This window comes from Rhinopithecus bieti, unplaced genomic scaffold, assembly GCF_001698545.2.
Source record: "Rhinopithecus bieti isolate Rb0 unplaced genomic scaffold, ASM169854v2 scaffold_21531, whole genome shotgun sequence".
NCBI lineage: Eukaryota > Metazoa > Chordata > Mammalia > Primates > Cercopithecidae > Rhinopithecus > Rhinopithecus bieti.
The window spans coordinates 474,736-492,388 of NW_016810386.1; the positions used below are offsets into that span (position 1 = coordinate 474,736).

At 43.7% G+C, this 17,653-nt stretch overlaps 2 protein-coding genes across 5 annotated transcripts in view; one reads left to right on the forward strand and one right to left on the reverse strand.

Annotated features, from left to right (window-relative positions):
- Positions 1–5,873, reverse strand: part of DIP2B (DIP2 acetate--CoA ligase B (putative)) — a 266,458-nt gene extending 260,585 nt beyond the window's left edge. For all 4 annotated transcript variants that reach the window (XM_017891753.1, XM_017891752.1, XM_017891751.1 and 1 more), the window contains exon 1: positions 5,618–5,873. In XM_017891753.1, the coding sequence (XP_017747242.1) occupies positions 5,618–5,717 (100 nt within the window). In that variant the 5' untranslated portion in view covers positions 5,718–5,873. The remainder of the gene's footprint in view (positions 1–5,617) is intronic.
- Positions 5,874–10,956: 5,083 nt separating this feature from the next.
- LOC108541980 (heterogeneous nuclear ribonucleoprotein A1-like) lies at positions 10,957–14,010 on the forward strand. The gene is made up of 2 exons (XM_017891735.1): positions 10,957–10,962; positions 12,696–14,010. Exons 1-2 carry the CDS (start codon positions 10,957–10,959, stop codon positions 13,671–13,673), a joined length of 984 nt encoding a protein of 327 aa, XP_017747224.1. The 3' UTR covers positions 13,674–14,010.
- Positions 14,011–17,653: the final 3,643 nt, after the last annotated feature.

The following is a 17,653-nucleotide window of genomic DNA, read 5'->3' on the forward strand; positions in this document are numbered from 1 at the left end:
AGGCTGAGGCAGAAGAATTGCTTGAACCCAGGAGGCAGAGGTTGCGGTGGGCTGAGATCGCACCATTACATTCCAGCCTGGGCAACAAACGTGAAACTCTGTCTCAAAAAAAAAAAAAAAAAAAAGATGGGACTTTAGCTGAACCCTTAAAGATTTATGAGAAACTGTGCATATAAGCAAGAAGGAGCATTTCAGAGAATATCCCTGAATTAGTCACATGAGAGAGAACCATGGAGAACTCTAGTAATTAGAATACAAATATAGTATGAAGGCCCTTTTTAGCCATTCACATGAACTTTCAACCTTAAAGTGCTAAGTCTTACACAGCTAGGACAGAAAGTTGCAATCAAGGGCTGAGCTAAGCATGACATGTTAATGATTTATCTTATTCAAAAATCGAGCTCAATGCTGTAGGCTGTCAAACAAGATTAATTTTTCAAAATACACACCAGAACAAGGATATCCAAACAAGCCACTCTTTTCAATAAGGTGAATCATTCTTCCAGTGAATTTGTCTGTAACTTCTCTTCTGGAACTGCCCTCAAAACCAGTTTATAATCACTCTGATTTTTTGACAATCACAACTAAAATCAGTTTATAATCACTCTAATTTTTTCAGTCACAACTAGTTTGGGCTGTAAAAGAATATTAACCAGCTTTTCTCTACTTGACTCCAAGTGACCTATAAATGAAACTCTACCCTCAAAGAACTGAAATCTGCCATGATGAGGATTTTCAAAGGAATGTGTCACAGGCTCTGACAGTAATTCTGAAGATGAGCTCCTGCCCACCAAAAACACACACGCAAGTTCCGGAGGTAGATCGCTTAGATAATGCCCATTCTTGGTTATTTATAAATCTACATTCCTGCTTTCCTTAATACTCCTAGCGTCAGGTGTCACAACTGCTTAGACAGAACTTTGATAAAGGTGTAGCCTATGAATCTATGACTAAGCTATGTATTTTGGGAGAAGTGGCCCCATTTCCCATGACAGGTAATGCAGGAGGGATTCACCAGTTTTATGGTGGCTTAAGTCTACCTGCCCCCTTCTGAGACTGTAAAATCTTTATCCAACATCTTCTCCTTTTCCTCTTCAACTCTCCCACCTCTTCCCCATTCCTAAAGAAAAGTCACTGCAATTCTAGGAAGTCAGCCTTCTCTTATCCCTTTGCCTTCATGGTAGACCCTGTGCCATGCTTTAAGGACCACAAAGCTACATGATGAAACAGGCAGGAGAAAGGGAGGATGGGACTATGTTTACTGTTTGTGCTCAGAGAAGTGTTCAAACAAGAAAAGGGAGGATCCCTTCCTGTGAGTGTTATTTTATCTTAAATACCTTTCCAGTTGTCATCTTTGGACTATTCTCAGACACTGAAAGACTTGAGCTCCTTCCTGCATGCCACAGAAGTATGGGAACATTCTTCTTTGCATTGTGCTTATGACTGATCTGCATGAGCTAAATTACAGCCCTCTCTACTAGCCACACAATCCAATCTTGTCTTTATAATTCTCTTCTGCCTCTCACAACAACGATAAAGCAGATAGCTTCCTCTTTTCTTAGAAGGCAGTCTGTGTACATAACTCCACCATGGTCATGGACTGTTTTATTGGCATTTTTCAATAATTTCCCTGCCAGACTCAGAGCTTCTTGAAAGCTACCATGGTATCCTGCTCACTTGCACACAGTAGGCACAAAATACACATCTGCTGAACTGAATGCATAAGTGATGGATTTGAAAGAGATTTCAGAGAGAGAGAATCAACACTGTGGTATAGAACAGTTTAGGGCCAGGCACCGTGGCTCACGCCTGTAATCCCAGCACTTCAGGAGGCCAAGGCGGGTGGATCATCTGAGGTAGGGAGTTCGAGACCAGCCTGACCAACATGGAGAAAATCCATCTCTACTAAAAATACAAAATTAGCCGGGCATGGTGGTGCGTGCCTGTAAAGTCAGCTACTCAGAAAGGCTGAGGCAGGAGAATCACCTGAATCCGGGAGGCAGAGGTTGCAGTGAGCTGAGATCGCTCCATTTCACTCCAGACTGGGCAACAAGAGCAAAACTGCATCTCAAAAAAAAAAAAACTGTTTGGTAGCATTTCCTTAGAGTAAAATTTAGTTAACAAGTTGTGCAATGACAGCACAGATATTTAAATCATTACACTATCATCATCACATGACAGCTTAGGATAATGACACTTATTAGGTATGCAGCTTTAGACAAAACAATCGTTTCAAGTACAAGTTTTCCCTTCTGTTAAGCCAAAAAAAAGAAAGTGGGGGTGGGTGGTAACAATACCTATTCTATCTATTGACGTTTAGTGAAGCTCAAATGACAATGTACAAAAAGATCATTACACAAATATAATGTATTATTAGACAGATTTAAGCAAACTAATTCTCCTCATTAGTGCTATTTTATGTGCATACACTTGACTAGACCATATACATAAGTCCAAACAACAGAGCTTACTGTCAAGATATAATAATAAAATATGTGGATCATTAAAAATTTCAGTCACAGAAATACTTGCAGAAACCTTCCACCTATTCAACTCATCTATAGAAAAGCTCACCCTTACATGAAAATTCAATTTTTAAATGATTTCCAGGCAGTTTCAGCCTGTTCTTTTTGTGGTAGAAGCAGGTTTTAACCAGGAAAATGCCTGGTGACCTGCCTGAAGCACCAGACACATCACAGGGCTCTGCAACACGCTCTGCGGCAGAGCCTAAAGCAGGCACAAACCTGCATTTCAGCACAGAGTTGGCTGATCTATTACCAAAGCCTGCAGCTGAAAATACAGGCAAACACAAAGAAAATTCTTTAACAGCAAACAGCTCAGATTATTGCTATGATTAGGACCAATGACAGCCTGAACCTAAAAAAAAAAAAAAAAAAAAAGAAAATAGAGAAATGAGTGCACCAATGTCAGCAAGGCATGATAAACACACAGTTAAAAGCATCTTTAGCGGTGGCTCACGTCTGTAATCCCAACACTTTGGGAGGCTGAGGCGGGTGGATCATTTGAGGTCAGGCGTTTAAGATGAAGCCTGGTAAACATGGTGAAACCCCCTGTCTACTAAAAATACAAAAAAATTAGCCCGGCAGTAGTGGCGCTCGCCTGTAATCCCTGTTACTGGGGAGGCTGAGGCAGGAAAACTGCTTGAGCCTGGGAGGCGGAGGTTGCAGTAAGCTGAGCTCGGACAACAGTGTGAGACTCCATCTCAAAAAAAAACAAATAAGCAAACAAAAGAAAAGCATCTAAAACAAAAAAAGCAAAGTACTTATGTTAGAGCAGAGTAACTGTACAGAAAATGCAAAACAAACAAAACTTACCTCTAAATTTGCTACAGACATCACAAATAACACCATACTACACAGATATTGGGACTATTGGATTATTTTAACTTCACTTGAATTCCTAATGTCTATCTACTCCAGCCAACTGTCCCCTGTACTTTAAGCAAGAAAGATGACCAATATGCTGACACTGCAGGCCCAAGTTTTTCAACTGTATTTTTTTCCAGAGTCATCCATTGCTAAAATAGATGAAATATGAGAAGTGTAGTATAAATCTATAAGAAACAAATTCAAACCAAGTCAGATGCCAACCAAAATAATCCTTCATTGGAAAGCAAACCACGCACTTGTCCTTAAAATGTTTAAGCCTTGGCATTCACAATTTGAAGAAGTTTCACACCTTTCTGAAGGAGAGAGAGGTGAGCTAATCAGTGGAGGTCCTAGAAATAGTTCCTCAGAATATTTCTAGACATTCTAGAGATGTCTAGAAACACCCAGAGATGTAAACAACAATCAGCTGGAAGCAGATATACCCAGAATAAGGAGCTTCCAGGATTTCCCTCTCCGTGTGAAAGCAATCAACTCCTATTTTTAATCTCCCTCTGACGCAAGCATCCAGGCAAACCTCTCTCTTTCTGACTAATCAAAGCTAGCTGATTTGTTACTTTCAAATAGCAGTTTTAAAAGTCAGATTTTAATGCAAGTCAACACAGATTTAATGTCAACGCTTTAGGAGAAGAATGAGTTATCTTGAGAGACAGAAATGATGGTAAGCCCCTCGATTTTCGAAGCGGGGGAAACTTAAAGAAATTTACATTTAAACAAACTAAGCCTCAGCCATTCAAGTCTATGGCAAATGGATTCACCTGGTGAATATTTCAAACAGGTATAACTGGGCAGACAAACCCAAAGGATTCCTATCTTCTTAAACACCTTACAGAAACAAATTAATCTAGCACCAGTGATTCCCGGGGCTGGCCAAAGAATAACTTGAAAATTGAATTAATTGAAAAATAACACGTTGATAGTTAAGTACAGGTAAAAACAGCACTTCCCTACACATTAGGTTATTAAAAGGGTTATTAAAAATAATTATTTCCTTCAATGCCCAACAGGATTTATAACATTCAACTCTACTTTTGGTTTTTCATTGTAAAGGATTCTTGGAGGGGAGAGAACCATAATACCTTAATAAGTAAACAATAAATAATGTTTAATAAGATCCTGGTTGATCACATTCTTCTTTTCCAATCAAGAGTTTTGATCCACTTGAAAATGCTAGTGAAGAGGGCCTTCCACAAGGAATTCAAGAATATGCAACTCTGGAGACACAATCAAAGTACTGGTATCAAGCTTGGAGAAAATGCTGCTTTTGTCTCAGGGGCAGCCAGTGATAAAAACAGGAACTTTACAGAGAACTGATCACAACTGCCCAACAAGCCTGATCACATGCCCACAACGGAGCACTGTGTTTCGCTCATTGTTGTACAAGGAGTTCTCTAATAACAGTGGCTTGATTTATCCCATTTTTTTAAATTCTGAAAAATCGAACCCTCCCTGTCCCAATCCATTGTCAAAAGAAAGAATGCCGGCAAGTAACCGGTAGCCTCCTCTCTCTCCCTCTTCAAAGACTCCAAAAGGTGACCACATGCGGAAAATTCAGCCCAAATAACAGGCACCAGAAAAAAAACCTCTTATGACAAAGGTGGTCTAAAAGCAGCACCGAGTGTCTCTCTGGGTTAATGCCACTGCTTCTCATCTCCCTAGGACCCTCAATGGCTCACCCGCTGCTGTCTCACTCCTGTCACTGGGGAGGCATCGCGCATTGTTAAAGGAAAGAGAAGAAATACATACTGCTGTGGATTTCCCATGTGTCTTTCTCTTTTTGAAAGGGGGAAAGGGGCTGGAACAAGGCGTGGAGCCCTCTACGAAAAGGGGAGAGGAAAGGAGAAAGCTGTCAGCCACCCTCCTCGCAGCCCTCCCCCTCATCCCACCTGGCCCAGACGCCTGGGCAGAAGCGGGAGGGCGCAGCTTTGTCTCGGGTTTTGGGGGGCAGGAAAAGCAGAAGCAGTGTGGGCCCGGGAGGACCTCTCCCACAAGCCCTTACTTAGTCCCCTTCATGGGAAAACAATGAAAGCCACAGGAAACCACTTAGTGGGGTGGGAGAGGAGGGAAGACGGTCGTGGAGTGCCAGGCCAGGTTCTCTGCACCCTCGTCCCCCTTGCCGCACGGCCGCCAGGGCGCGCGGCGGGGACCTGTCTCCCGAGTCGCAGCGATCCGCAGGGCCCCGGGCGCCCTCTCCCCCGCCCGGCTCCTACCCTCCGAGAGCTCCAGCTCCAGCTCCGCCAGCTGCGCCCGCACTTCAGGCGGCAGCGCCGCCACCGCGGCCGGCGACGGCTCCAGGCCTCGTTCCGCCATCCCGGCTCCGCCAGCCACACTCCGGAAGACAACAGAGGGGGCCGAAGGAGGGAAGGACCGACGCGGGCCCACACCCGGCTACAGGATCCGGCTCCGGCCGCCGAGCGCCACCAGCACCTCCGCCGCCACCGCCGCCGCCATCAGCAAAGGTCACGTGAGCGCGACGGCCCCGCCCCCGGGCCAGGAGGACGCACCGCCTCCACAGCCCAGTCAGGCTGAGGACGCACATGCTTATGGCGCCCTCTACTGGGGAGTTACCAGAACGACGGGCCCAAGCCCACCACCCGAATTTCCCTGCTGCGAAATGGGCTCCTGGTATGGACCGTCGGCTTTACCACAGTAGTGTGGACACACAGCATTTACCTTTACTCTCGAGCAAGTTTTTAGGGGCCCCAGGCCTTACTTTTTCCCATGTATGTCTGTCGTGTCCTTTACTCCATTTCCCCTGATTAATACCTGCCCATTTATAAAAACCTAATCACAGGCCACCTCCTTCACTGTGGCTCCTGGTCCTATCTGCCAGGAGCTCTCTGTTTCTGTTTCAGTTTTAAAAAGACAATGGCAGGCCGGGAGCGGCGGCTCATGCCTGTAATCCTAGCACTTTGGGAGGCCGAGGCAGGTGGATCACCTGAGGTTAAGAATGCTAGGCCAGCCTGGCCAACATGGTGAAACCCTGTCTCTACTAAAAATACAAAAATTAGCCGGGCGTGGTGGCGGACACCTGTAATCCCAGCTACTCAGGAGGCTGAGGCAGAAGAATCACTTGAACCCGGGAGGCGGAGGTTGCAGTGAGCAGAGATCGCGCCATTGTACTCCAGCCTGGGCAACAAGAGCGAAACTCCGTCTCAAAAAAAAAAACGAAAAGGAAAAGAAAAGACGATGGAGAGGAGCTCCACTTCTTTCTTTCTATAATTCTAACGACTTACAAGGAGGGAACTTACTTGATCTCATCCTCCTCAGTATATGGCCAAATAGGTGTTCCAAAAACATTAATTTTAATTTAATATGAAGAGGGTCCAAAGCTGGGTGCAGTGGCTTACACCTATGATCCCAGCACTTTGGGAGGCCAAGGTGGACGGATCACCTGAGGTCAAGAGTTCAAGACCAGCCTGGCCAACATGGCGAAACCTCGTCTCTACTAAAAACACAAAAATTAGCCGGGAGTAGTGGCACATGCCTGTAATCCCGGCTACTTGGGGGAGCTGAGGTAGGAAAATAGCTTGAACCTAGGAGGCGAAGGTTGCAGTGAGCTGAGATCACGGCCACTGCACTCCAGCCTGGGCAACACAGTGAAACTGTCTCAAAAAAAAAAAAAAAAAAAAAGTGAAGGTAGGGCGGTGGAGGCTCACATCTGTAATCCCAGCACTTTGGGAGGCAGAGGCAGGCAGAACACCGGAGGTTAGGAGTTCGAGATCAGCCTGACCTATATGGTGAAACCCCCTCTCTACTAAAAATGCAAAAATTAGTTGGACGTGGTGGCATGTGCCTGTAATCCCAGCTACTCAGGAGGCTGAAACGGGAGAATCGCTTGAACCCCAGGAGATGGAGGTTGGAGTGAACCTAGATGGTGTCATTGCACTCCAGCCTGGGCAACAAGAGCGAAACTCCGTCTCAAAAAAAAGAAGTAAAAACTGGATGAAGCATACACAGGAATTCTCTGTACTATCTTTGCAACTTTTCAGTGAATTTAAAACCATTCTAAAGTACAACGTTTGTTTAAAATTAAAGAAGCTTAGAACAAACTTGAGAGTTCCTCCTACCTCAGCCTCCCAAAGTGCTGGGATTACAGGCATAAGCCTCATCCAGCCTTTACTGCATTCTTCCACCAAATTATGCTACCTTTTTGCTAGATTATTCCTTATATATTGTCTTTATTTATTTCTAATGGTTTATTCTTTACCTTAATCTTTTTGTCTAGATATTATTGTTGTACCAGCCTTTTTAATTACTACTTGCTGACTTTTTTATTCTTTTATTTTCAACTTTTGTCTGTGACTCTGTGTGTAACAAATTAATTAAATCCATTTATGATCATTTAACATAATTATTGATATATTAGGACTTATTTCTTCGTTCTTGTTAAATGTTTTCTGTTTATCAATCTCTGTCTTTGCTTTTTTTCCTATTGTTGAATTAGTAAAGTGTTAGATAGTACTTCTTTATTCTTCTGGTTTAGAAGGTACAGATTATACTGCTATTCTTTCTGTGGCTATTTTAAAAGTTTAACATTAAATTTTTCTCCTAGGCCAGGTGTGGTGCCTCATGCTTTTGGAGAAAAAATTTTAAAATTAACAAACAAAATATACTATGTTTGTACTGTGTTTCTTTTTTTTTTTTTTTTTTTTAAACAGAGTCTCACTCTGTCACCCGGACTAGAGTGCAGTGACTTGATCTCAGCTTACTACAACCTCTGCCTCCCAGGTTCAAGCGATTTTCCTGCCTCAGCAGTAGCTGTGATTACAGGCACCCACCACCATGCCCGGCTAATTTTTATATTTTTAGTATTTTTAGTAGAGATTTGGTTTCGCCATGTTGGCCAGGCTAGTCTCGAACTCCTGACCTCAAGTGATCCACTGGCCTCAGCCTCCCAAATTTTTGGGATTACAGGCGTGAGCCACCACACCAGCACCTTTACCAATGCTGTTTATTTCTTTGCATGAACTCAAGTTATTGTCTAATAATCTTTCATTTTGAATGGCTCACATTGCAGGGCAAGTGACAAATTCAATTATTGTTTATCTGGGAATGTCTGCATTCTCCATCATTTTTCTTTTCTTTTTTTTTTGAGACAGAGTCTGGCTCCGTCACTCAGGCTGGGGTGCAGTGGCGCCATGTTGGCTTGCTGCAACTTCAGTCTCCTGGGCTCAAGTAATCCTCTCACCTCAGCCTCCCAAGTATCTGGGATTATAAGTGCATGCCTCTACGTTTGGCTGATTTTTTACTTTTTTGTAGAGATGAGGTCTCACTATGTTGCCCAAGTTAGTCTCAAACTCTTGGGCTCAAGTGATCCTCTCCTCGGCCTCTCAAAGTGCTGAGATTACAGGCATGAGCCACCACACCTGGCCTTTCCTTCATTTTTGAGGTATAGTTTTGTGGATATGGAATTGTTGGTTGACAATATTTTTTTAGCACTTTGAATGTCTTTCCACTGCCTTCTGAGCGTCATGGTTTCTTTTTATTATTATTATTATTATTTTTGAGACAGAGTTTCACTCCTGTTGCCCAGGCTAGAGTGCAATGGCAAGATCTCAGCTCACTGCAACCTCCGCCTCCCAGGTTCAAGCAATTCTCCTGCCTCAGACTCCCAAGTAGCTGGAATTACAGGCGTGCCCCACCACGCCCAGCTAATCTTGTATTTTTAGTACAGATGGGGTTTCTCCATGTTGGTCAGGCTGGTCTCGAACTCCTGACCTCAGGTGATCCGCCCGCCTCAGCCTCCCAAAGTGCTGGGATTATAGGCGTGAGCCACCGCGCCCAGCTGACCTCCATGGTTTCTGATGAGAAGTCAGTTATTAATTTTGTTACAGATCCCTTATACATGATGAGTTGCTTTTTTTTTTTTTTTTTTTTTTTGCTGCATTCAATATTCTGTCTTTGTTTTTGTCTTTTGGCAGTTTGACCATAATGTTCCTAGGTGTGGATCTCTTTGAGTTTATTCTTCTTGGAGTTAATTGACCTTGAATGTGCACATTAATATTCTTTATCAAATTTGAAAAGTTTTCAGGGATTATTTCTCCAAATAAGCATTTTTTTTTCCTTTAGAGACAGAGTCTTACTGTCAGCCAGTCTTCAGTGCAGTGGCACGATCATAGTTCACTGCAGCCTTAAACTCCCAGACTCAAGCCTGGCTAATTTTTTTACTTTTTGTGGAGACAGGGGTCTCCCTATGTTGCCCAGGCTGTTCTCAAACTCTTGGGCTCAAGCAATCCTCCCATCTTGGCCTCTCAAAGTGCTGAGATTACAAACACGAACCACCCTACTCAGCCTCTAAACACTGTTTTAAGTACAAAGAAATAGTTCTTGTTTCTGCATGTCATAGCTGTGTAACTTTACCTTTTTCTGTTTTATCTAATATTGATGTATACATAGAAGAAAGGGTACTTCAGAACATGAATTTCAGAGCAATCTCTACCAAGTCTCATGATTACAATAGTTGAAAAATTGGAAAAATTGTCTATCCAGAAAATGCAACAGAATCAACTAAAATGCCATCATTCATTCATTAAAATATATATTAGTGGCCGGGCTCGGTGGCTCACACCTGTAATCCCAGCACTTTGGGAGGCCAAGGTGGGCAGATCACAAGGTCAGGAGTTCAAGACCAGCCTGGCCAACATGGTAAAAACCCTGTCTCTACTAAAAATACAAAAGTTAGCTGGGCATGGTGGTGGGCGCCTGTAATCCCAGCTACTTGGGAGGCTGGGACAGAGAATTGCTTGAACCCCAGAGGCTGAGGTTGCAGTGAGCCAAGATCGCACTACTACACTCCAGCCTGGGTGACAGAGCGAGAGTCTGTCTCAAAAAAAATTAATAAATAAAATATGTCTTAAGTTAAAGTAACATGTTAGGCATTGCCTAGGTGCTAGGGATACAGTGTTTGAATAAGGTCCACATTCATATAGAGTTTAAATTCTAGTTCTACAGAATATTAATGAGAGTTGTATAAGGTAGCTTAAAATTAGGTCAACATATAAAAATAAGTAACTTTCTTGTCTTTTTTTTTTCTGAGATGGAGTCTCGCTTTGTCGCCCAGGCTGGAGTGCAGTGGCACGATTTCGGCTCACTGCAAGCTCCGCCCCCCAGGTTCACGCCATTCTCCTGCCTCAGCCTCCCAAGTAGCTGGGACTACAGGCGCCCCCCACAGCACCCGGCTAATTTTTTTGTATTTTTAGTAGAGACGGGGTTTCACCATGTTAGCCAGGATGGTCTCTATCTCCTGACCTCGTGATCTGACTGCCTCGGCCTCCCAAAGTGCTGGGATTACAGGCGTGAGCCACCGCACCTGGGCCCAAAAATAAGTAACTTTCTTGTCTTATAGTAATTGCCATTGAAAGGCAAAATGCATTCATAGTTATAACAAAATATAACATAAATAGAAATATCCCTAGCAAGAAATGTATAGACCTATATGAAAAAACTAATCTATTACCAACTAATCTAAAAGAAGACCTAGCTGAAAAACAAACAGAAAAAGAATACCTAAATGAATAACTACCCATTTCTAGAAGACTCAACAATCATGAAGGTATCAGTACTTTAAAACTTAAAGAGTAAAAATCAATGCAATATTTATCAAATCTCTTTTTTTTTTTTTTTTTTTTTTTTGAGACAAGGCCTCAGTTAGGCTGGAGTGCAGTGGCGTGATCTCGGCTCAGTGCAACCTCTGCCTCCCAGGTTAGGTTCAAGCGATTCTCCTGCCTCAGCCTCCCTAGTAGCTGGGACTGCAGGCACCACCACTGCACCAGCTAATTTTTTTTTTTTTTTTTTTGAGACACAGCCTTGCTCTGTCACCCAGGCTGGAGTGCAGTGGTGCAATCTCAGCTCACTGCAACCTCTGCGTCCCAGGTTCAAGTAATTCTCCCGCCTCAGCCTCCCAAGTAGCTGGGACTACAGACTTGCACCACCATTCCCGGCTAATTTCTGTGATTTTAGTAGAGATGGGGTTTCACTATGTTGGCCAGACTGATCTTGAACTCCTGACCTCAGGTGATCCACGAGCCTCGGCCTCCCAAAGTGCTGGGATTACAGGTATGAGCCTGGCCTCATTGCAATTTTTAAAAATCGTAACTTGACAAGCTGATTCTAAAGTTCAAAGAGAAGATGAAATGTTCAAAGAAAGTCAAAAAATAAGAGATAGAAAAGGGGGCTTTGCCTGACCTGATATCAAGATATACTAAAAAGCTACAAGTCTAAAAACCAAGAAATCAGAAGGGAAGGCTGATTAGTGTACACAAAAAATAAGTCTGAATGATGAATGGTAATCTAAACGTGCATTTTTTTTTTTTTTTTGAGACGGAGTCTCCCTTTGTCGCCCAGGCTGGAGTGCAGTGGCCGGATCTCAGCTCACTGCAAGCTCCGCCTCCCGGGTTTACTGGGACTACAGGCACCCACCACCTCGCCCGGCTAGTTTTTTGTATTTTTTAGTAGAGACGGGGTTTCACCATGTTAGCCAGGGTGGTCTTGATCTCCTGACCTCGTGATCCGCCCGTCTCAGCCTCCCAAAGTGCTAGGATTACATGCTTGAGCCACCGCGGCTGGCCTCGTGCATGTTTTTTAGTGGCAAGGCTCAATATTTTATCAAGTCAGTTGTCCTAAAATTTCCATGGCCAGGCACAGTGGGAAGCCGAGGCTGGTGGATCACCTGAGGTTGGGAGTTCCAGACCAGCCTGACCAACATGGAGAAACTCTGTCTCTACTAAAAATACAAAATTAGCCAGGCGTGGTGGCACATGCCTGAAATTCCAGCTACTCAGGAGTACTCAGGAGGCTGAGACAGAAGAATCACTTGAACTCGGGAGGCAGAGGTTGCGGTGAGCCAAGATAATGCCATTGCACTCCAGCCTGGGCAACAAGCATGAAACTTTGTCTCAAAAGGAAAAAAAAAAAAACTTTCTGTAAGTGCAATGCAGGTTGGGCACAGTGGCTCACGCCTGTAATCCCAGCACTTTGGGAGGCTGAGGTAGATGGATCACCTGAGGTCAGGAGTTCAAGATCAGCCTGGCCAACATGACAAAACCCTATCTCTACTAAAAATACAAAAATTAGCCAGGTATAGTGATGCACACCTGTGATCTCAGCTACTCTGGAGGCTGAGGCAGGAGAATAGCTGGAACCTGAGATGCGGAGGTTGCAGTCAGCTGAGATCGCGCCACTGTACTCCAGCCTGGGTGAGAGAGTGAGACTCCATCTCAAAAAAAAAAAAAAAAAAAAAACAGTGACTTTCTGCCCGTGGACACCGCCGAAGAAGCATCATTAAAGTCTGTCTTCTCCCTGCCGTCATGTCTAAATCAGTCTCCTAAAGAGCCCGAACAGCTGAGGAAGCTCTTCCTTGGAGGTCTGAGCTTTGAAACAACCGATGAGAGCCTGAGGAGCCATTTTGAGCAATGGGGAACACTCACAGACTGTGTGTTAATGAGAGATCCAAGCACCAAGCATTCCAGGGGCTTTGGGTTTGTCACATATGCCACTATGGAGGAGGTGGATGCAGCTATGAATGCAAGGCCACATAACATGGATGGAAGAGTTGTGGAACCGAAGAGAGCTGTCTCAAGAGAAGATTCTCAAAGACCAGGTGCCCACTTAACTGTGAAAAATATATTTGTTGGTGACATTAAAGAAGACACTGAAGAACATCACCTAAGAAATTATTTTGAACAGTATGGGAAAATTGAAGTGATTGAAATGACTGACCGAGGCAGTGGCAAGAAAAGGGGCTTTGCCTTTGTAACCTTTGATGATCATGACTCTGTGGATAAGATTGTCATTCAGAAATACCATACTGTGAATGGCCACAACTGTGAAGTCAGGAAAGCCCTGTCAAAGCAAGAGATGGCTAGTGCTTCATCCAGCCAAAGAGGTCGAAGTGGTTCTGGAAACTTTGGTGGTGGTCGTGGAGGTGGTTTCAGTGGGAATGACAACTTCAGTCGTGGAGGAAACTTCAGTGGTCGTGGTGGCTTTAGTGGCAGCCGTGGTGGTGGTGGATATGGTGGCAGTGGGGATGGCTATAATGGATTTGGTAATGATGGAAGCAATTTTGGAGGTGGTGGAAGCTACAATGATTTTGGCAATTACAACAATCAGTCTTCAAATTTTGGACCCATGAAGGGAGGAAATTTTGGAGGCAGAAGCTCTGGCCCCTATGGCGGTGGAGGCCAATACTTTGCAAAACCACGAAACCAAGGTGGCTATGGCGGTTCCAGCAGCAGCAGTAGCTATGGCAGTGGCAGAAGATTTTAATTAGGAAACAAAGCTTAGCAGGAGAGGAGAGCCAGAGAAGTGACAGGGAAGCTACAGGTTACAACAGATTTGTGAACTCAGCCAAGCACAGTGGTGGCAGGGCCTAGCTGCTACAAAGAAGACATGTTTTAGACAAATACTCATGTGTATGGGCAAAAAACTCGAGGACTGTATTTGTGACTAATTGTATAACAGGTTATTTTAGTTTCTGTTCTGTGGAAAGTGTAAAGCATTCCAACAAAGGGTTTTAATGTAGATTTTTTTTTTTTGCACCCATGCTGTTGATTGCTAAATGTAATAGTCTGATCGTGACGCTGAATAAATGTCTTTTTTTTAATGTGCTGTGTAAAGTTAGTCTACTCTGAAGCCATCTTGGTAAATTTCCCCAACAGTGTGAAGTTAGAATTCCTTCAGGGTGATGCCAGGTTCTATTTGGAATTTATATACAACCTGCTTGGGTGGAGAAGCCATTGTCTTCGGAAACCTTGGTGTAGTTGAACTGATAGTTACTGTTGTGACCTGAAGTTCACCATTAAAAGGGATTACCCAAGCAAAATCATGGAATTACTGGTTATAAAAGTGATTGTTGGCACATCCTATGCAATATATCTAAATTGAATAATGGTACCAGATAAAAATATAGATGGGAATGAAGCCTGTGTATCATCCATTATCATGTATAATCAATAAATGATTTAATTCTCTTTAAAAAAAAAAAGTGTAATGCAATATTCATAAAAATCCTAACAGAATACTTTTTAACAAAATTCTAAAATCCACATTGAATAAAATAATTCACAGGAGTGGCCAGGCATGCTAAACAAGAATAGTCATAGGAGCAACTTGCTTGTTTAAACATCAAAATCCACACACAAAAAGATGTAGAATTTAAGGCAGAAAGCTATTAGGATAGACATAGAATTGATAAAGAATTGGGTAAACAGTAAAGAAACAATAATGCAGGAATAACTGGGAGTTTCCTTTGTGATAAAGGTGGCACCTCAAATCAGAGAGAAAGGATAGAATTTTCAATAATGGTTTTGGAACAAATGACTATTCAGAAAAAAATAATGCACCAAAATAAACTCTGAATATATTTAAAAGCTAAAATTCAGGCTAGGCATGGTGAATCAAGCCTATAATCCCAGCACTCTGTGAGGTGGAGGCGGGCTGATTACTTGAGGTCAGGAGTTCGAGACCAGCCTGACCAGCATGGCAAAACCTCATCTCTACTAAAAGTACAAAAATTAGCCAGGCACAGTGGCAGGCACCTGTAATCCCAGTTGCTCAGGAGACTGAGGCAGGAGAACCACTTGAACCCAGGAGGCAGAGGTTGTAGTGAGCCGAGATCACGCCACTGCACTCTAGCCTGAGCAACAGAGTAAGACACCATCTCAAAAAAAAAAAGCTAAAATTTAAAAACCAAAATTATTATAGTATTAGAAGAAAATACAAGACCCAGCCGGGCGCGGTGGCTCAAGCCTGTAATCCCAGCACTTTGGGAGATCCCGCTGGCTAACACGGGGTGAAAGCCCGGCATCTCTACTTAAAAAAAAAAAATACCAAAAACTAGCGGCGGACGGGTGAGCAGGCGCCTGTAGGTCCCAGCTACTCGGGAGGCTGAGGCAGTGAGAATGGCGGTGAACCCGGAGGCAGAGCTTGCAGTGAGCTGAGATCTGGCCACTGCACTCAGCTTGGGACAACAGAGTGAGACTCCGTCTCAAAAAAAAAAAAAAAAAGAAAAGAAAATACAAGACCCTATATACAAGTTAAAGTAAAAACATTACAGGCAATAATATTTTAGTATATTTAACAGATGGCAAAATATTCAGAATATATAGAGGCTTGCCAATAAACAAAAACTGACAACCTCATGGAAAAATAAGTAAATAATACATGGCTAACAAACATATATAAAAAGATTTAAAAACTCATCAGAGGCCTGGCGTGGTGGCTCATGCCTGTAATCCCAGCACTGTGTGAGGCCGAGGCAGGTGGATCACAAAGTCAGGAGTTCGAGACCAGCCTGGTCAACATAATGAAAACTCGTCTCTACTAAAAAATACAAAGAAAAATTAGACAGGCGTGGCGGCAGGCGCCTGTAGTCCCAGCTACTTGGGAGGCCGAGGCAGGAGAATTGTTTGAATCCAGGAGGCGAAGGTTGTAGTGAGTCAAGATTGCGCCAATGCACTCCAGCCTGGGTGACAGAGCGAAACTGTCTCAAAAATAAATAAATAAAGTAAAAAAAAAAAAAACAAACAAAAAACAAAAAACAGGCCAGGCGCGGTGGCTCAAGCTTGTAATCCCAGCACTTTGGGAGGCTGAGGTAGGCAGATCACGATGTCAGGAGATCGAGATCATCCTGGCTAACACGGTGAAACCCCGTCTGTACTAAAAAAATACAAAAAGTTAGCCAGGCACAGTGGCAGGTGCCTGTAATCCCAGCTACTCCGGAGGCCCAGGCAGGAGAATGGTGTGAACCTGGGAGGTGGAGGTTGCAGTGAGCCGAGATCCTGCCACTGCACTCCAGCCTGGGTGACAGAGTGAGACTCTGTCTCAAAAAAAAAAGCCTCATCAGAAATCAAGGAAATATGATTTTACCAATAACAGGTACAGGATCCCTAAATTTTGATATATAGATGCTAGGAGTATCATGTCTCTTAATCTCTGGGGCTCGCAGCTATGATCATCATGAAAGCCTGAAACGGCTGAAGATAATCTGTCCCGTGAAGAGATTTGCTATATGGACACTGGGGAAGAGAATTATTTCCTTATCTGGAAGTGTCTGCAAGGACTGTGTAAACATATAACTGCTACTGGCCAGTCTTTCCTGTCACATGGAGAGATCCCACTTAAGGAACAAGCCAACACACAGCTAACAGACTGGGCATAAGAGTGGTAAGTTGGAGAGAAGAGGAGAGATGGAGAGACGGGGTTAGTAGGGTAAGAAGATGGATTACAAAGACTGTGCTTTCAGTCAGGTGCGGTGGCTCATGTCTGTAATCCCAGCACTTTGGGAGGCTGAGGCTGGTGGATCACTTGAGCCCAGGAGTTTCAGACCAGCCTGGCCAACATGGCTAAACCCCGACTCTAAAAAAATGCAGGTTGAGGCGGGAGGATCACCTGAGCCCAAGCGAGGAGGTTCAGGCTACAGTGAGTCGTGATAGCACCACTGCACTGCAGCCTGGGTGAGAGTGAGACCCTATCTCAAAAAAAAAAAAAGAAAGAAAGAAAGAAAGAAAAGCACAAAAAGACTATACTTTCAGGGATCATTTCCATAGTTTGTTAATAGAGAAATTTCTCTGAGCACGTGGAGCACTGAAATAACACTTGAAAAAAAAAAGAAAAAACGAAAAACGAAAATTGGCCGGGCACGGTGGCTCAACCCTGTAATCCCAGCACTTTGGGAGGCCGAGACAGGCGGATCACGAGGTCAGGAGATCGAGACCATCCTGGCTAAAATGGTGAAACCCCGTCTCTACTAAAAAAATACAAAAAACTAGCCGGGCGAGGTGGTGGGCGCCTGTAGTCCCAGCTACTCGGGAGGCTGAGGCAGGAGAATGGCGGGAACCCAGGAGGCGGAGCTTGCAGTGAGCTGAGATCCGGCCACTGCACTCCAGCCTGGGCGACAGAGCGAGACTCCGTCTCAAAAAAGAAAAAAGAAAAAAAAGAAAAACGAAAATTGATTACACACTTGAATCCAGCTCCAGCTCTATCACTGAACTTTTAAAGTAGGCCTCTGGCTTCCTTCTGCTTATTTTCTAACCTCTTTTCAACCCTTTATAATCAGGCTTCCACTCACACTCTAGTGAATCTGTTTGGTAATGGTTACCAGTAACCACCTAATTGTGAAATTCAGTGGACCTATAAGACATCTCACCTATGTGACATTTCTCTTGAACATCCTCCAGCAGCAGAGTGGTACATTTGTTACAAATGATGGACCTACTTTTTTTTTTTTTTTTTTTTTTTTTTTTTTT